This window comes from Cyanistes caeruleus, chromosome 21 (genome assembly GCF_971803275.1).
Source record: "Cyanistes caeruleus chromosome 21, bCyaCae1.hap1.1, whole genome shotgun sequence".
Classification (NCBI taxonomy): domain Eukaryota; kingdom Metazoa; phylum Chordata; class Aves; order Passeriformes; family Paridae; genus Cyanistes; species Cyanistes caeruleus.
Window position 1 is genome coordinate 9,859,149 of NC_141721.1, and position 23,247 is coordinate 9,882,395.

The 23,247-nt window shown below is 40.8% G+C and overlaps 1 protein-coding gene across 2 annotated transcripts in view; it reads left to right on the forward strand.

Annotated features, from left to right (window-relative positions):
• The first annotated feature begins 205 nt into the window (after nt 1-205).
• PITPNM3 (PITPNM family member 3) overlaps nt 206-23,247 on the forward strand; it is a 52,679-nt gene continuing 29,637 nt past the window's right edge. Inside the window, exons 1-3 of one of the 2 annotated variants that reach the window (XM_023939561.2) lie at nt 206-649; nt 9,356-9,451; nt 14,693-14,800. In XM_023939561.2, coding sequence (XP_023795329.2) covers nt 628-649; nt 9,356-9,451; nt 14,693-14,800 — 226 coding nt within the window. In that variant the 5' untranslated portion in view covers nt 206-627. Of the gene's footprint in view, nt 650-9,355; nt 9,452-14,692; nt 14,801-19,749; nt 19,830-23,247 lie in introns of those variants that run through there. The other variant, XM_086859223.1, reaches the window with a different exon arrangement.

The window sequence follows — 23,247 nt, forward strand, 5'->3', positions numbered from 1 at the left end:
AGGAATGTTGCTGTTCAAATCCAGAGCAGCCACTCGCAGGAGCGGCTTGGCCGGGGCCGTGCGCGCCCCAGCAGCGCGGGCCGGGGTAGGGGCAGCGCCGCTCTGAGGGCCGGGGCCGGGCGCGGTGCGCGGCAGGAGCGCGGCGCGGGTCCCGGCCCCCTCCTGCTCTGAGGGGCGCGGAGACGGCGAAAGAGCCGCGACCCCTCCCCGGGAGGCGTGCCATGAAGGCTGCGGGCGAGGCGAGCTCCCGGTGGAGGGTCCTTGCTGGCAGCGGCGGGGCGAGACCCGCCGCCGAGCTCTTGCCCGGGGCGGACTGCCGCTCGCACCTCGCGGCCGCTCTCTCCAGGCCCTTTATGCGCAGCCACGTCCCCGTGCTGGCCCGGTCCGGCCCCCGCTCTCCGCCAAGCCGCTCACTGCGCCTTTAGCGACGGCGGCTGCGCCTTTAGCGGCGGGCAGGCGGCACGGGGCGGCGGCGGCTCCCGGCCGCGTCTCTCAGCGCCGCAGGCAAGGGGGCGGCGCGGGGCATCTGCTGGAAGCCGATGGGGCGCCGGAGAGCAGCGTGCCGGAGCGCCCAGCGGGCGAGCACCTGACACGGCTGAGGCTTGGCTGCTAGCGGGCAGCCCTGAAATGGCGAAAGCTCCACTCCCAGGTAAGTGCTGAGCCACGCGGCGCAATGGGGCAGTCCCGAGGGGAGCGCGGGCCCCGGGGGCGCGGCGGGGATGAGGCGCGTTCCCCGCCCACCCGCGGTTCCGTGGCAGCCCCGCGGAGCGGTGAGTGCAGATTCGTGTGGACGAGGCGCGGGTACGTTTGACCTCCTCGTCGTTATAGAGCACGGCCCGTTCTGCTTTTGGCGCCCGCATCTGCCGGTGCCGTGGAAAAGGCACGGCCGTGCGGGTCTGCGGGGAGGCATCGCAAGCGCCCACGGCCGTCGCCGCTGCTCGGCCTCCTCCCCGCGCTCCGGCCGTGCTGCTCCGGGAAAGGTCTCTCCCAGCTCCCGGAGAATTCCGTGGCTGCCGCCCACTCGGGAGGAACCGACCGGGAGGCAGCAGCCGCGGTCGGAGAACAATACAGGTGTGCTGTTGGGTGGAATTTGACGAAAGCCTGCGCTGCGCCTTGCCCATTCACGTAACTCGTGCTTCCTCTGGAGCGTGAGCAGTGTGGAGGTTGGAGGCCGGTTGGCTGGGGCTGAGATCAGGGCTTGAAGATGCTCAGCAGCAGCAGCACCCTGATGTCCCGTGCATGGTGGCAGGTGCAGCCTGGACGAGGTAGCATATGTTCTGTGAGCACGAAGGCCAGAACAGATGAGAGTGCAGCTGCTGATGCAGAAGGAGTTTCCTTATAGGTTGCATGCAGAACCCATTGCTGCTGCAGGTGAAGGCCTAGCTGCTATGACTGAATGGTCAGTATGTGACACTTGCCTGGTGTTTGGTGCCAGGTCTGGACACAGCTTTACATCTGCATGGCAATTTCAAAGCAAAATCCAAAAGGGTGTTTTTTTTCCAGCATTGTTTATTTCTTTACTCCCCCAAAATAAGCATGGATTGGTGGCAGCCTGGAGATGTAACACTCCGGAATATGAGAGCATTAATAATTTCAGAAGATATGAATATAGGATTGAACAAAATGTTTCTTTTCTGTCTTTGGAAGATGAAGATGTAATCAAATGGGGGGAAAGTCTCATGGGTTTTTTTTTCCTTGTCATTAGTTTGCAGTCTTTTTAGGTTTGATAAGAAAATGAGGCATTGCTTTTGCTTTTTGTGATACATGAGTAATGCAGCTTGCATACATAGTTTCAAATAAAATTTTGCACAGGAATTTTAAAGCATAGTACTTGTCTTGGATATGATTTCACTGACAGAGTATGTATTTTGAAAGGAGCTTTGTGATGTCACTACTTATTGCAAAGAAAAGTAAGAGTAGATCATTCACAGAGGAGGTCTGGAAGAAACTATCTGGTCTAGGCATAGGGAAAACATGCTGCTTTTATAAATTGAGCCTACCAAATTTATCAATGTGAGCTGCAATATGCACAAATATAAAAAAATTGTTTTGCTTGTATGTATCCTACCTTGCAGCTCCTGCCAGTGCTGTAGCCTCACCTCAGGAAGACCAAAATTGTGGTGAAAATGTGCTGTTTGCTCACTGTTGAATGACAGGTGTGCTTGTAAAGGGCTTTTAGACATGGCCCACACTTGACATTTGAGTAACCAGATCTCACTTAGTGAATTCCAGACCTTGAGCACTTGAAGAAGTGCAGAAATGCTTGGGCATTTGCAAGTGTTGGTTGTAAAATCACAGAGACAATTGTAGATTACTACCTGACATGTCCCTGTGGGAGTGGTAGGGTATCTGCTCTTCAGCTCTGACTTCACTTTTAACAGAGCACAGTGACTCAAAAATGCCAGAGTCTCAAAAAACCAGAATCTCTGCACTGTGAAAAGTAGAGACTCTCAGCTGTATTGCAGGCAATCCACCTACAGTCACTGCAGGAAAAGGTTAGAGAATATTCATATCTTCTCTGGTTTTGGGGAGTCATTTTGGAGGAGGTGATGGCATTGCTGAGAGGGAGGGTGAAGTTAATTTCTGCTGGGAAAGCTGGCATCTGAAGTGTCAAGAAACAGCTCTGGGAGATGTACCATGTTTACAAGAAAGTTTGATCCAGGATTTGAAGTCTCAACAGTCATGTTAAACCTATTTTCTCTCTTCCTTCACCTCACTAATAATCCTGTAAAGTGCAAGACTGTAAATGTCACTGGTACCTTAAAATAGGGTCTTAAAGGCCTGCATGGCTTAGTTTCTTGATTTGTTTTCTCAACTCAGTATTCAAATACATGCCCATCCTTACCATCTGCTGCAGAACTGACAGTGGAGGGATGTACAGAGTAGACAACCAGGGATTTCTTGCTGTGAAATTGCTGTGAGATGAAAGACACTGAATGAGGAATGGGAGAGAGGAGCTGGTTCTTTTGGATACTTCTGACCACAGTGGCATCTGGACTGCTCCATCACTCAGATCTTTTACTTTTTGACAAGAGAACCTGCAATTTGTGTGGACTTTTTTCTGTCTGTAATTATGTCTGGTTTTGTCAGCCATGTATTTTTGACAAGGGAACTTGACATCTTGACTTGATCTTCCACTTTTTTCTTCCCCATCCCCTTTTGGCCTTCCCTATCCCATTTTTCACTCCCTCCCTCTTGCCTCCCACTGCTGTTTTTCCCTCTCTCCTCCTTTAGCCTCACAGTTTTGTAGGCCTCCCACTCCATTTCCCCCCACAGCCCCTTCCACTGAGTGTGTTTCATTTCAGCTTCAACTGATTAAATTTCAGTTCCAGTCTCTGATGCAGATTCATTTGGTGATTTTGGATGAGTTCTATGTGGCCTTGCTGTCAGTGATGGCATATATGGTCCATCTTTTTTGGTGGTCAGTGTGCAGGCAAGGGCTTCCTCTGATCAGCATCTCCCTCTGTCTTTTTTGAGCTCCTGAACCTTACTGAATCCAGTAGTTAAATTTGCATCCTTGTAACATATATCTTCAGTTTTATGTTTTCCAAATAAGAAATACAACATAACTAGAAAATAATAGTGGGTGAACTTGGCCTCCAGTTAAGTCTTAACTGCATAGTCACTAGGTAACACTGTGTGGGTAGCTCAGTTAAATCACTTAATGGGTAGGCAAGAAGCATCTGAAACCAGCAAAACAGAAAGAAGTATTATTATGCAACAGCAGTCAGTAGCAATAGTGAAGGTCATTCCTCCTACCCAGCATCTCTATCCAAATGGAAAAATTACTTGTGCTTTTTAATTTTATTAGGAAAACTGCCCCTGAATTCAAAATGGTACATTTCTAAAACAAGTTTTGACAAGTGGAGATGTTTTAATCTGTGCAATAGAGTCTATTTTTTTATTATTTTTTTAATTGAGATTAATTCAGTCCTCAATATTTGACTGTGTAAAAGACTGAGTCCCCAGTCTGAGCTATGAGAACACTGTGTGATGTTTCATCTCTATTTAGGTGTGGTGATAATATTTAGGAGTTCCTTCTTTATGATTGCCTGTCTTCTGGCATGTGTTTATGTCTGGGCTTGATTGGAAATTGGGAAATGTTACCAAGCAAAAGATACAGAAGAATGCTGGGCCTGCTGCAAAGCTTGAAATTTGTGATAATATGAAGTGAATAATACTGGATTAGTTTTACAGTAAAGCCCATTGCTGTAATTGCATCCAGTGAAAACTGCTGCTCTTATCCCAAGCTGCTTGAATGCATCTTCCTGGCAAGTCTGCTGTGAGCTTGGATGGCCTCTGGAAATGGCCTGTGATGCTGCCAGTACACAAGGGGCTGGTATGACTGGTATTTGGATCATCCTGCTTACTTTCCCTCTGTCCTGCTTGCCTGACAAGGTAGCCAGGGACACGTGCATCGGTAAGGAGAAGAGGGAGATGCTGGAGTGACTCTTAAGCTGATGCTTCTGGACTGAGCCTACTGTGCTGCTAGTCTGCCCTCACAAGTATGTTTCAGGAATGAAATCACTATTCTTTAATTCCCAAAGTATATGTACTGGTCCTGCTCATGAAGTGCTTCTGTAAACAGTGATGTGATGACTCCAGTAATGGGGTTTTTTTTCAGTTGCAGTGTTTTTAAAAGCTATTTCAAAATGAGGAGTAGGCAGATCCAGTGAAGAAAGGTAACATGGCTGTGGTTTCACAGCAGGGCTAGGCTTACTTCCTGCTGCATTTGAAAATTAATTTTCTGCTCATTAGATCCAGTCACAGATTCAATTCCTGTGCCTTGGTGCAAGGTGTGCTTAAAGGATATAATTTCCACAGGAAAATGTTCCATCCTTTTCCCAGAAGATATTGTTGTGCTGTCCACACTTTTTAACTCCAGGTCTATGCCACCTAAGGATCTGGGGCCTGTATGGTGTGCTGTTAACAGCTTTGTGCTGTGAGAATTGATGCCAGTTACTGGAATGGAAATAGAAAGTAGATGCCTTTTCTTTCTCCTAACTTGGTATGCATTTTAAATACTATCCTTGCTTAACAAATAATATTGAAACAGCATTTTTGGTACTGGTTGCAGAACATGTGCTTACTACTGAGTGACAGTGATGAGCTGCTCTTTCTTAGGATGCTTGGGACTTTTAGGATTGGGTATGTTTTGGACCCTAGACCTTCCAAATAATACAGGAAAGTGATTAAAGTTGGGAATCGACAGCTTTAGCTATTCAGTTTTCAGGAGAAAACCTTTGCTTCTTAAACTGCTTTTCAGAGCCTCTTCAGCCTTATTTCACTTCTTACCTGATTTTCTGTTTCCATTTCCTTAGTCCTGAGAATGCTGACTACAGAGCAGCAAGGTCACTTTAATTCCTCTTGTGTTTTCCTTTTTTTTTTTTATTTTTCTCGTTTAGAATCACCCTCCTATCACATGGAATGAAGTGTGCTCATGCACTGCTTAATTGTCTTATCATTGCCAGTTTGTAAAGAAAGAGACACCTTTGGAAAAATTTGGGTTTATGCCTCCTGAGCAGAGGAAGCTAGAGCTGATTCTTCTTTTATTTATACTTAATTATACTTTTCAACTGCTGTTTCTTATGGAACTATGGTAGAACAAGCCCTGCTGGTGTTTGTGGGTGAAAGTGGAATTGGCATTTTCCATGACTGTTCCACTCCCTAGGTCTATTTGTGGAACGTATCAGCAATTGCATCATTTTAGTGGGTTGTTCCTTCCCTGGATGGACAGCATTAGAAACTGCTGATATGTGAGTGGGAACTGTTTCTTCTGCTGTTTGCTGGAATTATGTACAGTCACTAAACACCAGGGATGACAGTTGCCTCATATCTGAATTAGGATGATGTACAGTCTGGTTTGCCTTCAACCAAAGTACAGGTATTGCATAATAGAATATGGAACTATTTCTGTAGCAATTTTTTAGTCATATAAGTTCCTGGCTATTTTGCTGCTTATCACAAGAGGTTGCAGCTGATTGTGATCTATGGCTCTTCCCCTTATGGAAGCTGTTATGCAGGATATAGATTTCAGTTGTGATCCTTACTTATACATAGGGGTAAGGAAATCAACATCAAACATGCACCACAGCACTTGTCAGGTCACCAGGTCACTGATGCAGCAAAGTACCAATGAAATTCCAGGTGTTCTTTATTCAAGAAAAAAAAACAAGTCTTTTTTTTTACTGAGGATTCAGTAAAAAAACAGGGATACAATCTCTGATTGTAATCTTAATTACAATTACTTACAGTTAGTGCTAGCCTAACTAGAGCATTCTGTTTCTGTTCATAGTGCTGTGAGGATCGCTGTGCTCTTGTCTTCTCCATGGCTTTTTCTGTGGCTCTGTGCTCAGGGCAAACCCCTGCCAGCTCTCTCTGGGACAGGTGACTGTCACAACTTGCAGTTCTGTGCAGAGAGAGCAGGTTAGATAGGAAACTGTACTTTTGCTTCTTCTAGAAGAAAAGCACCTGTGCGTTTCTGTGGGCTCTCCTTCTGCCTCTTGGAGTGTTTACAATCCTACCTACACTTACAATCCTACCATCCCTCTGTTGTGCTGCCCCAGCAGCTTATGGGGAACTACTGTATGTGCTTCCAGTTCAACTATTGTGACTTGCAAATTGGTCATGTAGTGTTCAAAGCATTTCTACATGCTTTCCCCTTCTTTGGTCAGAAATTGTGATACTGAACAACTGAAATGGAATGCAAGTTGCTACCCTGGGTGCAAAAATTTCTGACGTCTGGCTGCTAAGAGTAGCCTGATAAAGGCTAGGTTCACTGCCATAGAAACATAAAGTGTCATTACCAAGGAGCTCACTTGTGTTCTGAAGTAGGGCTGGTCTTTTCATTCTCTGAAGCCAAATTATAAAATAAAATGTGCAGCAGTTGACAGTGTAAATCAAATCAGTGAGTCCAGGCAATGCCAGTGTCTAATAAAATCAAGAAATGTTAATAGAGTCCTCTGAAGGTGGCTAATGCTAATCTGCTGGCACAGAAGGAAGCAGACTCAATAGGACCAATGTATTAGGGCAATGCAATGCAATGTGATGTAGCCAGCAAATCAGCCTAGATGCGGAGAGCTGTTGCAGTGAGCTGTACACAGATTTGTGCTGCTGACTGTGGTTACATTTAAGCTGCTTGTAAATCTAGAAGCATTTCCAGTGCAATATAATAAAATTGATGGTCCCAAGATCTTTACTCATAGCCAGAATTTATGCCTGGATATTTGTGACACTTTTCCCTGCCCTCCCTTCACATTCTGCATCAAACTCCAAGGTCCCTGGAACCATGAGCTTTTTTTGTGGGGTGAGTACTTTTACTGATTTTCAGCCAGGGTCGTGGCAACTCTTTCCCAGGGAGTTGCTGTTTGCTTTGGAGTACCTTTGAAATTTTTAAATTTTTTAAATTTTGTAGCTTCCTGCCTCCTTTTGTTCTTCCTCTCTCTCTCCATCCCTCATTCCCTTCCTCCCTCTGTCCAACCCCCCATACATCGTTGGTTTTTTTTGTGGTGCCTCCCACCTTGTGCTTTTGAAATAATGGAATGCCTGCTCTTCCAAGCATTGGCCCAATGAAGACTTTTTTTCATTTGAAGTTCAGAATAGTGTTCTTTCTACCACTGTTTTGATGTCTGTAGTGATGCATTTTAGGATAGATATGTATCTGAATAGTGGGGCTCTAGTAACTGCTAGATCTCACTGGACACATTCCCAATACATGCTGTACTCTTGTAATGAATGCTGACTCCTTAATAACCATTTAAAAAAGACACATTAAAATGCTATTAATTGACTATTATTTTTACTTACTTCTTAAAACCTAATTTATTTAACCCTATTAAAATGCTATTAATTGATTAGTACTTTTACTCACATCTTGGCCAGCTAAAATTTGCTTCTTCTTACCACCCTTCACTTATATTTCTGATTAATTCAGCTTATAGGTGTGATAGTAAAAGATTTTAAAATCATAGAAAATTCGGGGAGTTAGAAACAAAGTTAGGCTTGGCAAGCCCTGGGAAATGTGTTAAAGGTAGGCCCTGGGAAATGTTAGGCCTTGTGCTTGCTAAGATCATGTGAAAATGCACCCGTGTAGTCAGTATATGATAAATGATATAATTGTTGTTAAAAGAATCATGAGAAACTATGTTAGGAGTTTGAGGGGGATCATGAGAAATCCATGCCTGGATGGAATCAATGTATACAATAGAACAATGTAGGTTTAATACTTAATATGTAAGTTATATAGCGATAGAATATAAAAACATGTTCAGCTCAAAACCAAGTCAGGTCAGATTTGGGTCTGTGTACCCCTGACACCCAGAGCTCTTTAATAAAGCACCTTCATATAATCATTCCATGATTATGTGTTCCTGAACACTAACAGGTGGAGTAAATGAAGAACAAAAGGCTGTGACCTAGTGGCATGTTTGCAGAAGGATGCATCTTCTGTTTGAGTGCTCTTTTACTACTCAGAGAAGAAAAATGCTTTTGTGGCCAGGGGCTCAGGATATTAGAATCAGGTCTGGTGTCATCATTTGTGGAAATGAATAAAACAAAGGACACTATTCTGGTGGGTAATGAGTGTCCTTTCTACAATAGTGTTATTATATAATAGGGTATGGTTCTCCACTGATTGTGGAGAGACTTTGTTGTTAATATAGGGAATATACTTCACTACTTCTTTCTAGTGTTGGGTTGCTTAGATGTAAGGAAAATCCAGGTATTTAGACAAGTCTGGTTTACTAACTACAAATTAGTTTGAGTATGAAAATCCATTAGGACCATTTAAGCTGTCATGACTGTATCTGTTACTGTACCTATTCTAATGTGGTTTTGCCTTCCTGTCTTCAAATGACAAGCTTCAAATGAAAGCCCCAGGCTCCAGCACAGCAAATCTCTCTGGAGAAGCCAGTTCAGTGAATGAGAATTGAGTAGCTTGTCTGCAAATCTGTGAGCCAAATAAGATAGCACTTATTTTAGAAGTTAAATTGAATTTAAGTGGGAGCTACTGTCCTGAGGAAAGGCTGCTTTGTTTTTAGAAACAATGTGCAGTTTGAGTGTTGGAATGGAATGTCCAGATGTGTTCAACAGGAAAGAATTTATCTTTTAAGGTCACTCACTAGCTGAATGCAGGCTTATCTTTAACACAAATTTGTTTTAATTACTTTATTTAAATGGAAGTATTTTTTCCCATCCTGAGAGCTCTGGTTGGCTGACAGTTGAGATTAAAGTGTGCATGATGACAATCCTCCTGAGGCACCTACACAAACTGTTCATTAATGTGTTGGGTTGGTGTCTTTTCTGGAGCAGAGGCAAGCATTCCCTTGTGTTAATGTGAGTCTCGTTGTATTTCCAGCTGGCCCATGCCGATTTGGTGGTGCTCAGCGGCACGTGCAGAGTGTTCTCAGAGACTCTGTAGAGAGTTCTGATGATGAATTCTTTGATGCACGAGGTGAGTACACATTTTTGTCCTCCCCTCCCCATTTTTCCCTCCAATTTTACAAGAGGTAACTAAGCTCCTTCATGGGTGAACTGACAACATTGTCCTCATCAGACAAAACCTCCATCAATTCTTCTCTCCAGGATTTGTGAATGGACCTAAATTTATGGGAGTTTGGTGAGTTGCTGGGGTGGATGTGTGAGTTGCCCTGAACTGTCTGGCATCAGAAGCAGCAAGACACCACCACTGCAGACCTCAAGGGGTCTGACCCAGCTCCTTCCCAGCTCAGACGGTGTATGAGGTTACAATGGCTCTTGTTCACAGTTCCTTATGAAGGCCATGAGTGTCCATGATGGCCAACTTCTAAGACTAATGTCTTAGGTTTTCCACTCTATCAAAACTTAAACTGGAGGGACTGGGACCTCTGCCTGTTCAAGGAGCAGTATTTGAATGCTTGTGGATTTCATCTCAGGATATTCTGACTTGGAAGGGACCCACAAGGAGCACTGGGTCCAGCTCCTAAATGAATAGCCCATATGGGGATCAAACCTGTGACTATGGCACTGTGCTCCAACTAGCTGAGATAACTCAGCAGCACTCCCTACATCTTCTTTGAGGCCTTGGATCTTGACATGCTTGGTTACATGCCAAGTTTTGTTCTGAAGTAGGAGAAGAATCTGTAGGTTGTGTGCATATACCATCTCCCACCTCCAGTGGAAGATTGCAGCTCTGGTTTTGGTTCTGTTTGCAGGAACCAAAACTTATGCTTTTCTGACACATTTCATGTGCTTTTTCTGAAAGAGCTTCCCTTAAATACTTAAGTTTTAATGTCAGAAGTAGTCTATGTAGTCTGAAATGCTTGTAATGACAGTTGCTATCATTTTTATAATGGTTACTTGAAATAAAAAGTCACTGCTATGTAAAGATAATGAACAACATCTGTTACTAAGTTGCTAATCCCCTAATAACAGACTTCTAGTGCCAGATAATAATACATGATAAATTGCTTCTGTGGATAAAAATTAAATGTGCATGGGAGACATCTAAGCATGAAGAGGATCAAAGATGGTGATCTCTTTCCACTGGGTATTCAGTGAGAATAGGATACCCAAATTATTTAAGCTGCATTTAAATCTTAAGCTTTAGTGAGTGGAAGAGTTGGAAACAAAAAATAAATATACCCTATGCTGATTTTCCTCCACACTGCCTTTGTGCTTTACAGTGTTCTGTTGTGTGCTTAAAATAGCTGTATTGATGATTTCAGCAATGTTTCCAAATTCTGTGTGAAGCTGCGGTTGTAACTTTGAGCACCAAATCATACTTCAAAATTTTTCTCCAAAAAAGAGCTTAAACGATGATGTTTCAGATGTTCTAGATGGCATAGTTTTCTTTGATGTGACTAGATTCTGTCTTTGGGAGTATGATCACTTACTGTGATTGATGGAATATTATTTTGAATCATCAAGATCTGTTGTTCAGTAATGCTTTGAAGGTCAGTTTGATGCTTGCATTTTTGGAGTTGGTGAAGCATGCATTGTACACTGAGAATAAGAAAAGCACTTGGAATTTGCTGGACATATTTCATATTGAGTTGACACAAGTATTTCCTAGTTTAGATTACTTGATAGTTAGCTTGCAAAAATGCTCTTCAAATCAAGTTTTGTTTAGTTAGATTTTCATTTCATCTTATCCTGTCACTGGTCTCCAGAGAGATGTCAGCACCTCCCTCTCCATAGGCCACCTTGAGGAAGTTACAGGCTGCAATGAGATCACCCCTCAGTCTTCACTTTCCAAACTGAACAAACCATGGGACCTCAGTCATTCCTCATAAATCTTGGTCTTGAGGCCTTTCAGCATCTTGGTTGTACTCCTCTGGATGCTCTCTAATAGCATCTTTCTTGTATTATGGCACCCAAAACTAGACACATGACTTGATGTGAGGCTGTGCCAGAGCAGAGTAGGACAGTCACCTTCTTCAGCTGGCTAGGGTGCTGTGCCTGATGCACCCCAGGACACTGTTCGCCCTTTTGGTTGCCAGGATGCACGTTGACTCATATTCAATTCACCATCAACCTAAACCATCAGATCTCTTTCCCCAGGCCTTCTCTTCAGCCCCTTCTCCCACAATTTGTAGGTCTAACCAACATTACCCCATCCTGGGTGCAGAATCCAGCACTCACGCATGTTAAATTTTGTATGGCTGGTGATTGCCAGCTCTGTGGTCCATTTAGATCTCTCTGCAAGGCATCACTACCCTTGAGGCAGTCCATAGGTCCTCCTAATTTAGTATCATCTCTGCTTTCTCCCAAACAGCCTTTGAGAAATAACTGTTTAAATGTTCACACAGAAGAAAAAATACTAGCAAAAGAGGCAGAAAGCATTTCTACAATCAGAAGCTCTCTTGGTGATAAGGGAGCTTATGTCTTTAGTAGAGGAAAACACATGTGTGGGCTGAAGCAGTTGGCATTATCAGTAGATTAAATCTAGCACCAAAGAAATGAGGAATTTGTCTGTGCTGTAGTGAGGGAAACCTGTCTAGGATAGAGACACTGGCTTTCGCCTCCTAAAGATGAAGTAACTTGATACTCTTTTTCTGTCTCCAGCATAATATTTTCTGCAGTGTTTCTTACCTGTATTTCTCCCCCATCCTCTTTTTCTTATACAGAGTGCATCACGAATATTTGATATTCTTGCAACTGCACAGTGCAGCTGGACTTGAGTACTATGGGGTTTCTTCATGGGAGAATCTGGAAGCTATCCCACATCTACCCAAGTGTAATTTGTACTTCATAGACAGGCTGAAGTAGGAAACAGTGGGCACAGCAGTCAGCACCATTAAAACATAACATTAGTGAGCTGCTTTTGTATTCTGAAAAGCAGCTGGGGTGAAATCTCAGTTTCACAAACAAAGAAGTTTCTGGCTTGCAGCCTTGTAAACAGAGAATCAAGCACCTGTGTTTAAGATGAAGCAGATGTACATGTTTTGACTATTGATTCATCCTGTCATGGCTAACTACTTAATTTAGTGAAATCCATAGGAAAGAGAGATGTAATATTTTAATGTTTTATATTGCCTGGTTTTCCTTTGTTTCTTGCTTTCCATATGACATGCCATAAGTTAGGCAAGAATTTTACAGTGTCAACATATAAAATGATATTTGATGCAGGAAACTACCTTATAATTTAACTGCAACATATCTCTGAACACAGAAGATGAAAATTACAGCTGAATACATCATCACAAAATTGTCAGAATATGAAATTCCATGGTTGACTAACATTTTTTCTCAGATTTGAAAAACATCTCAGAGAAGCCTGCACATTCCAATTTGGCCATTTTATCAGACTTCCACAGCAGTTACAACCATCTCCCCACACACCTGCCCCAAAGCCTTTAAGCTGAAAAAAAAGTCTTCCATAAGACAGCCCTGGAGGCACATTTCCCTCATTTGTTTTCAGTTCTTTTCACTGGTCTTTGTGGCTGCTACACAAACCTGCCAGTGTTCAGGGCCATCAGCTGTGCTGCTGCTGCTTGGTCTTCCAATGCAAAACTGGACTTTACTCAAGAAGAACAAAGAAGAGAAACAAAATCTGCAGTAGAGAACCATTATCTCCCATTTTTATCTGTGGATAAAATGTTACACCTGTCAGCAGACACTCACCACTGCTAGGCCTTAAGGAGGTCTTGAGGGCTGTGTTTGTTTGACAGTGCTGCTAATTTGAACACTTTTCCATCAGTATTTGTGCAATTGCACTAAGGGGCTGGTGTGAGCTTCAGGGGGGCAAGAAACTTCTAGTTACTTCAGAAAGTTGGCAGGAGGAACAGCAGTAAGGACTAAGCACAAAACATCACTGAAAATACTCATCATACTCAGATGGATATCAAAACCACGTGTTAAAGGGGAGAGGGAAGAGACCAAAACCGCTATGGTTCCTTCCCTTCCTCCTTATAGAACTTCAAATAAATCAGCATCTGAGAGAAAGTGACAAAAACCTGAACAAAATGCTGTGCTAAGTGGTTGATTCTCTCTGCCTCAGGGAGCAGCTGAGATTGCATCAGGTCTCAGGGGGCTTTGTTTGATCCAGCTTCTCTGATAAATCTGATAAATTACCTTTATCAATGTTTGTTTGTAAAAGGTATGACTTTGGAAGAGATAAGATATAGTGGTGACTGTGAAATGATTTATACAGTCCTTTATACATATCCATCTTTCTTCTTCTCCAGTACCAAGATCTCTAAATGAGAGAGGTATGTATGAACAAACATGAAAGAGCATAAATTTTAAAATCATTTAGAGGCCTACTGCAAGGTAGGTATTTGAAAATTATTATTTTAGCCAGAAATGTCCTGGCTAAATTATTCTGTGTTTACTCTCAGAGCCATTCTCTCTATGAAAGGCAGTAAGAAAGGACATAATTTGGCCCATTCTCTGAATCTGTCTTAACAAGTAAATAACTGTTATTACTTATTTTACTTACTTTTTTCCTGTGTGCTCACCCTAGGTACTAAGGCCATTCTGAGTTGTATCCAGCCAGGCTGAAGTGCTTTGAGTAAATTTATTCAGAAAGGATTAATGCACCCCTCTTGCCAAATAGCTGTGAAATTGAAGGAAAATATTTTCCTACAGCTTCTAGGCCTGTTTGGTTTTGGGTTTATTTTTTACAAGAGAGTTAATGTCTGTCTACAGGTTGTGTTTTGTCCTTTCAGTTTTTCCTACCCTACTTCTGGATGGGATCTCAATAAAAGATGGTTCTCAGTGCTGTACGCTTGATTGCTTTCCATTATGTCTTTGTGTCCCTAGATGAAAATGTAAAGCTTTATGTAGCGCAGGTGGCCTTGATAAAAGGACTCCTTGAAAAGTCTTGAACTGGTCTGTGTCTGTGCTTCCCTCTACTTTTTGAATGTTCTTCAAATAAAAAAAAATTATAGAAAAAACCCCAAAACCAACCAACCACTCTAACACTCAAAGTGATTATTATAAACTTTTTTTCATGGTGGCTGCTCAAGAGAGAAAAGATTCAGACAGTCCTCTCTTTTCGTGTTTTTCCTGAACGTAATCCATAAAGCGTATAGGATCCATGTAAAGCCTATGAGTAGGCAGGAGGCTTTCCTGGACAGTCCTGCATAATCTGTTATCTGTTCCCATTGGAGGCTCTAATGAGTGTTTATTTCTTTCTTGATTACTAGTTCTCACCCTGTCTTTTTTCTCTTGTTTGTCACAGCAATTTATTCTATTCTTCTTCCTCTTACAGAAGAGATGGTGGAAGGAAAAAATGCTATTCTCATAGGCATGAGCCAGTGGAACTCAAATGACCTTGTTGAGCAGATAGAAACAATTGGGAAGCTTGAAGAAAATCAAGGTAATGCTTAGCCTGTATGACATAATTCCTAAGAGTTAACAAGAACATCTGACTAGTGAAGAAATTACTTTTTAGATACTATGTAAATACTCTTCAGGAGTAATGTAATTTTACAGCATCCCATAGTTAAAAGATTTACATAGATATGTAAGTAGCATTTTATTGCTGAGAAATGAAATGCAGTGATCTCTTTCAGAGAAAAATTTGGCAGACCAGGTAATACAAATTTACTGGCTTCAGTGGGAAGTCAGTGTTGGACTCAGCTGAACAACTATGAAATAGATTACAAGACTAAAGGTTATTTTTTCTTGTGTTCAACATGTGAGAGACTTCTTGTCATCACCAGGTTATTTTGCTCCTTAAAGTGAATGAATCCTCACATAATTTCTGTGAGGACACATACTTTCTGGTATATTTGGGGCCATTTTTATGTAAATATGTATATAACTATGTACCACTGAAAGGAGTGGGAAGTGGGCACTGATCCACCACTAAGAATTTGGGACTTAGGATAAAGGCCTAAGCAGTGTTATTGTTGCTTTGGCTCCTAAATTGCCTAGTTGTTTGAAAATTAAATTACCTTGTTGACTTCAGGGAGAGAGAAAGAACTAACTTGCTCCTCCATCCATAATATGGGGCTCAGGCATAATGAGCTTGTTAATTTTTCTAGTTTTAAAAATAATTTAATATACTTGTCCATTTTAGGAATTTTCTTTATGGATTTTCTACATGTAGTGGATCCTGAAATTTTGTTGACAGGTTTATTTAAGTAAAAAGGTATATATAAAAGTAATACTTACCTGAGTATGCCAAACCATCATATTCACAAACCTCTTGACTACGTACCATGAGAATTTTTTTATTTTTATGGTACTTAACTGACAGGTAGACAGAGTACACACGGTGTATTTACAGTTGTTAAATAGGTAAATAGAGAAAAAAAAGTCAGTTTTGCATTTGCTTTTAAAATGATATCAAGGCCTCGTTTACATTGTTTACTAACTTTTTCAGAGATTCAGTGGCAATTTTTAAGATAAACTATAGATGTTATACCCATTGTAAATATGGTATTTTCTATGCTACAAAGTATCAAGAAAGAGGAATACATTATTATATCAATTATGAGTTAGTCTTTTAAATAACTAGCCAAGAACCATTCATCCTCGAATTCTTGCAGAAATTTCTCTACTTCTCCCACTTCTAGCAAAGATTTAGAACGGGGCTTTTTTTCATTGTAGCACCTTTGTATGAGTATGGGTTTGTTTAGCTCTTTTCTTACACAGTGCCCTTTGTGTTGGACACTAAGGCTTTTCAGGGTTTCTGCTGTTCAGAAACAAGGCTGATAACGGGATGGAGTTTTTTGCATTATGCAGTTGAATAACTTCCACAGAGAATGTGAAGACCCATGGTTACATGGAAGATATGTGCAGAAACAAAGGAAGCAGTCCTCTGAGTTATACTCCATCCTTCTTCATACAAAGGGTTTCTATTTTCATTTAAGCTAGTTCTCTGTGATGTTTTGCAAAAGAAAGAATTTTTATCTGTTCTTTTCCTTTCTTCATTTCTGTTCACACACACCTATTAGAAACTTTAGAAGCAGCATACCTGACTCAAAACAGCCAATGAATGGATCTATGATAAGATGTATCTGCATTCTGATACTGTGTCACTTGTGCTGCCAGTGTACTGTTGGGGTCACAGTTCATTGTGTTGAGCTTGACTGTTCTTAACAGAGATGTCAAGCAAGGACTGAAGTTGTTGAGAACTGGGCTAGCACCACAAGTCTGAGCCAATATTGCATGTACTCAATCTCATTAAGCCAGAATGTGATTTCACTGTTTCAGCAGTGCAAAAGAAAGCGGAGTTCTGTCTGTAAAGCACACTGACAGAAATCTTTGATGCACCCTTGCTAAATACAGAAAATAGCACAAACAGCAATCAAGCTGATTTAAAAATTCATACAACTGCATAAATTATGTTCATGCAGATGCCTTTCTTGTAGAACAAAGGCATTTTCAAACATCGTAGTTAGGCATTTAAATTCACTCCTGGTGCAAAGTATTCTATCCATTACATTGAGGGAAACTGCATGTACTCACCATAGGAACAAATTCGGCCTGGTGGTTTACAGTCCTCCAGCTGTCTTGAGATCATATCCTTACTTAAAATATATATTGTTAGTGTTTCTAAGTTTGAAGTTATTGTTGGTTTGGGTTTTTTTTTCTTTTTTATAGTGCAGTGAAGGTAAGTTGAGGTAAGGTGAAGAAGATTTTTCATATACTTTGAATATATGCTTTATGTTGCATTACTTGAGTTGTTTTTTTATGGTGGGAAATGAGGTTTTTATACATGTTAACTTGCAAACCAGGCAAATACTTGTTACAGAAAAAATGTCATTCAATTCAAGCTAGTAATCAACATGTAAGCTTAAACATATCAGCATTTCAAAGGATGAAATCCTGAGGAAAAAATGCTGGAGTTTGCATTATTCATGAAGTCAGGACATGTTTGTTTGAGACCAAACCTGCATAAGACTTCAAGTAAGATCATGTGAATACTAGGGGTGTCCTCTCTCCCTCAATTGCTATCTCTTGTTATATTGACCTTTCGTAAATGTGGGCTTGACAAATAGAAAATATTATAAGAGCTTAACATACCATTTCTTTTTTCTTTTTTCTCATACATACAAATTAAAATATAAGAGAATCCAGAAACATCTCAAATGAACAAAGAACCACAAAGCTCCATAGGGAGATGATAAATGCTTGCCAGTGCAGTTGGAGTTTATCTGTATTGTTATGATTCAATCTCCATATACAGCCAGCAGACTCTTCAGCTCTTCAGCCTTCATTTTGTCACCTCTTTCCCCCACCTTGTCTCATTTAATTTTATTTTTCTAAAGAGTAAAAGAAACATGAAGCTGCCAAAGAATGGGCAATGCAGCTCAATGCCAGGATACCTGGCCTTTGCCAGCTGACCATGGACATCAGACCTCTTTTTTCATCAGATCTAATAAAATGTACAAGCTTGGAAATTTTTCTTGTATTGAGCTTCTGGTTTTTATGTGACTGGTTTTCTGGCTGTCCTCAGTGAATAAACAACTTTGCTGGACAGCTCTGATTCTTGGCCATTTTACCGGAAAGTGATAGGACAGGTTATATTTAATTACAGTTGCTGAATAACCCAGAACAAAGTTTGCAAAGCCAAGATCTCAGAATTTAGCAAATGCCAAGCTTGAGATCTTAATGTGATCTTCATCAATTTCCTTTGTCTGTTTCCCTGACACACTGGTTTTAATTACTTAGTAGCGTGATAGGAACAGATTGTATATGTCAGGTTTGTCTACTGTCCTTGACATGGGTAGAAAGAGAGCTTTTGTCTTTAGCAATGGTGAAAGACATCTTGGAGGAAAGTTTGTCTGGCAGTGAAGAGAAAGTGCTTGAACATCTTTCTTGTCCCTGGATAGCTTTTTCCTACAAAAGCTTCCCTTAGAAATTTAGAGAGATGTGAAGATGATCTTTGGGAACAAAGATGGATGTATGGATGTATGGTTGTAGGAGCGTTGAAATGGTTGGTTTAGATTATGTATTAAAATCACAGTAGCAAGATATTTGCAGTAATGTGAGTTTGTGGTGTCGTTGTGGCAAAGCAGGTAATTGGCATGTTTTGTTTGGTTATTTCTTTTAAGGAAAAGAAATATGCATCTTTGTAATATGTGACAGAATTAGATAACATCTGAAACTTGGTGTGTACAGTCTCTGATTTTTTTTGACTGTGCATTCTTGCACAACTCGTGATTCTCAGGAGCACATAATTTCTGCCTTTCACCAGAAAGTGTAATTAAGCATAGAGTGATTTGGGTTGGAAGGGATCTTAAAGCCCATCTCATTCCAAGTTCCTCCCATGGGCAGGGACAATTTCCACTATGCCAGGCTGCTCCAAGCCCCATCCAGCCTTGGACACTTTCAGGGATCCAGGGGCAGCCCAGCTTCTCTGGGCACCCTGTGCCAGTGCCTCAGCACCATCAGAGGCATTAATTTCTTCCTAATATCCAAACTAAACCTACTCTCAGTTTAAAGCTGTTCTCTCTTGTCCTACCATTGAATGCCCAGTGGCCTGCTATAAAGAAAAATCAACCAAGCTATTATCTAAGGTCACAAGTCCTGCCAGAAGTGGGCTTCTTTCCCTAGGCCACAATATTTGCCACAGGGTTTCTTCCAGCTTCCAATAAAGGATGGAGATTCTCCTTGACCCTCTTTTTATGGCTAACATATTTGTAAAAAGTGTTTTATGTTGTCTTTAGTAGTTTGCAGTAGTTTTAAGACTAAGTTTTAGTTGGGCTTTAGCCCTTCCAGTTTTCTCCCTCTGTAAGGTCACAGCAACCATGTAGTCCTCCCCAGTTGCTTGCCCCTTTTTTCAAAGGTGATACGCTCTCTTTTTCCCGAGTTCAAGCCAAAGCTCTCTGATCAATCAGGTATCTTTCTTGCCAGCTCAGCCTGCATTTTCCAAAATGTAAATGTTACAGATGCTCACACATGCACACACAAAAAAAGTGAAACAGGCAAAGCCCCAATGAATCTTGACTGTTTCTTTGTTTTAAAACTTAATTTGTTTAACAAAAAAAAAGAGGCCATATTTGGTATTTTTTTTAGAAAATAAACAGGCAAGCGAATGAATAACAATGTAATTTCTGTAATAAAGCTTGCCAGAGATGATGACTATCTATTTAATACACCCTAATTAATTTTAAGAGCCATTAGTCAATTTTTTCAGCGACATGCTACTATTTTACTCTGCAAGTCCAGTTAATTGAATTAAAATACTTCAAATTAGGATGAATTCTCAGGTATATTGACAGAATGCGATTTAATTTTTAGTTGTTTAAAACATAACTGACTGTAAAATGCCTGTGAAATTCACTTTTCCTGTGCTTCATATGCCACACATACAGACTGATGGATTGCTTTACTGATTACCAGCAAAATATTTGGACATGATCAGCTTTCACAACTGGAAATTTTCATATCAGGTGAGTGAAAGGCCTTTCTTGGTCCCATTGCACAAGACCAGGTTACACAGATATTTTCATCTTTTAACAAATTGATTGTCTTTCTGGAAAATAGTGCTGACAGAGACATTGCTTTCTTTCTGGGAGTAATTTAGATCAAACTTACTCTTCATATCTACCCCATTACAAGACAGTGGTTTGGAGCTGGGAGATGCTACTGTCATTCATCATTCTTCAGGCTGATGTTTTTGCAGAAGGAGAAAGACCTTGTAGTCTTTCTTCTTCTGAAATAACATTAATCCCAGTTTAAGTCAATAATAAAGACTGTACAGTGTTTAAACATGTACATATGGTGCTTGGTGAGGAGCAAAGCAGAGCCTGCAGCTCCCTGTGCAATGGTTAAATGCAGTTTTGGCAAGGAGTGATGCTAAGGTGCTAACAGTCAGCCCTGAGTTCACTGCAAAATATGACAGAAATGCAGCTGTAAGTTTGATCCTTAAGGTAAATTTTTTCAGGCAAGATTGGATTTTTTTTCTCTTGTTCTTCTTCCTTTTATAATTTGTATATTTTTATAATTTCTTTGTATAATAATGGGAAAATTATATATTTATTTCTCACTTGATTCTTTGCTGTGTATGAATTCAGCGTAATTCTATGTTGGTCTTGTTTTGTTGAATTTTGCAATTCTAATGTTTAGAAAAAGTGAATTAGTAGGTCAAGGCTGTTAAAAGAAGATATTTCAGATATACTAAATTTGGGGTGAATTAGTATTCCTCATTCTAATGGGAATGATTAATTTTTTGCATTGCATGGTTTAGGCATTTTGTTAAGTGACTTGTCAGCTGAGATGTGGATAGTAACCCATAGTGTCTACAGTTATGAGTTATGTTGAGTTGGATCCATTAAACTTCCACAGGAAACCAGTATTTCTGTACAAGACTGGTGCAGACTGTGGTGTCTTTAGTGAGTTCATCTGGTCTCATGTTCCATTGGCTCACTCACTCACCCCTTTGTAACACCTGCCATGCATCTCAGAAGTTCTCCAGCATTTATACAATAGTCAAAACACTCAAAATAACACAAAAATCTTTACACACGAGAACCACTCATGACTGCTATAGTGAGTTTTACCTTGTACTAGTGTTTCTCCCTCTGTCTCTCCTCTGAGGGCTGCCTTGCCTAATTTTGTCCACAGTGAATGTTCTGTGTAAACAAACTGCTCTCTTCCTTCCCTCCAGCAGCATGTGATCTAACCCCCCTTGTCATGCCCCCCGGAGTCACATAATTAATTAAGCAGTGTTTTTACATAGCTGACTGTAATGTTTATGCTGCTATTAAATTTATTGCAATAGCATCTGCTGCTGACTATTAATATGAAGAGTGGTAAACATAAAATTTGGCTTAGTGAACAGTAGAAGGGAAGGATGGAAACTACAATAGTCATCAGCATTCCAAAACACATCAGATTGCTCATATAAAGAACAGATTTTATAGAGAAGCAGTGGGTTGGATTTCTGCAAATCACCACTGTTGTCAGTTTATAGTAGGGCAGGTTACAAGCATTGTGCAACAGCAGTCATTTAATTTTGTGATGCTTTATGTTCTATAATACAGCTCAGAGAATGCATGCAAAATGGAGGAAGCCTAATCTACCTGCTAAGATATTTTTTAGCTGGGAGCTGAGTCTTGCTGCACAGAGCATTGCTTTCCTTGAAGTTTCTCCCTTTTCATTTTTTAATCTGTATTGAGATCCGGTCCACATGCTGAGATCAGCATGTGTTCTTGCATCATTTTCATGGGCCTGGAGTTTCCCTGGCTGCCATTCCTATGGAGAGGATCATACCATCTGTAGGTATATTGCCTCCTTTCCTTTCCCTCTGTTTTCCCAAGTTAGACATATCTATGTTTACACTAGTGTTACATTGGCTGCAGCATTTTAAAAAATACTTAACAATACTTAACTTCTCTTCAGAAGTTAATTTTCACAGGATTCTTGCTGAGGTGAAGGTCGTGTTCCAAAGAGGAGCATCAGTGTCGTTTGTTCCAGTGGTAGGGTTATGTTCTACACAACTTCAGATTATTAGAACACAGAAAGTCATATATACCATAAAGCTTGCTGGCACCTTTTTTGGTCAGTAGTGCAAGGTTGGATGTGTGAGGGAAGAAAGAAGATAACAATTCCCCTGGTATCGCCTTGTGCTGAGGTGCATTACTCTGTTCTGCTGTGCTATCCCCTAATGCTAAACCCATTATTGATGTAATCCCAGGTGAGAATAAAACAAGAGTTAAGAATTGTACAAAATGTACTCTATCCTCTCAGGAGCACAGCTATGTGGCTGTGTAATGGCTACAAATCTAGGCTACAGTCTACAAATATGTGTCATGGCTATGTAGCATGACACTGAAGGTAGCTTTGTGAATCTTATTTTTACCTGCAGCTGCTTTCTCTGAAGAACAGATATAGTTATTTCTACTGGTGTTACCAATCTTTTGTGGGAAAACAAGGTGGCTTCTATTCTGGTTTCAACACTGCCCAAAAACACCCTTCTGATTTTTTCTTATTTTATTTTTTTAGTAGCATGCAAATAAGAGTAATTGCAGATCATCCTTCAGTTCTGGGACAGAGAAGTGGCATTTTATTTAGAATATGTTAAATTTACTGTGTGATGAAAAGTAAAAAAAGTAACTGTTTCTTAAATCTACCAAATAAAAATTAATTTTTGTTCTGTAGTGGGTGTGTCTTCAGTTTCTATTGAGAGTTATTCTTTTGTGATGGAGAGTTTCTATCTGCACAGCCATTCAAAGCTGCCATGGGAATGAATTTTCTTCGTGAAACATTCATTGTTTTACATGTTGTCATTTGTGGAATTGTGTATACAAGTACTTCAGAAGGCTGGTCTGTGCTCTTGGCATGGAGGTCTGGTTTTTGCCTTTAGCTGTCACATTCCTGAGAGCTTCACACATTGTTCCCAAGAGTGACTGACTGCTGCTTTGCCTCAGCAATGACTCTCTCTGTGAGCTAGTGCAATTAATATTTCTTCCCTAGTAAGCTGAAAGTAGATAACAGTTGTGACCCAACCTCTTTGGCAGAGCAACAGTCTTGTGAATTGTCCTGGCAAGGAACTGAAAATGAAAGAGATTGTATGTGAAATTTGGAAATAGCTAATTCAAAGTATTTCCATTCCTCAAAGGTAAGGTGTGGCAGTGTACTGCAAGTACAGCTTTCACAAAGAATGGACTAAAGCAGATTTCTTCGCTGTATATTAAAAGCCTGTCATTTTTTTTGTTCCATTGATTCCCTTCAAAACCAAATTGTCAACTGTGATAGTTGGAGCACCTGAAAAAATAGAGAATAGTTGCAGAGCTCTTACTTTGTACTGCTGCATCCATCAGAGGAGTTAAACATTATTTGTATTCTTTTTGTATTAACCCCAGTATG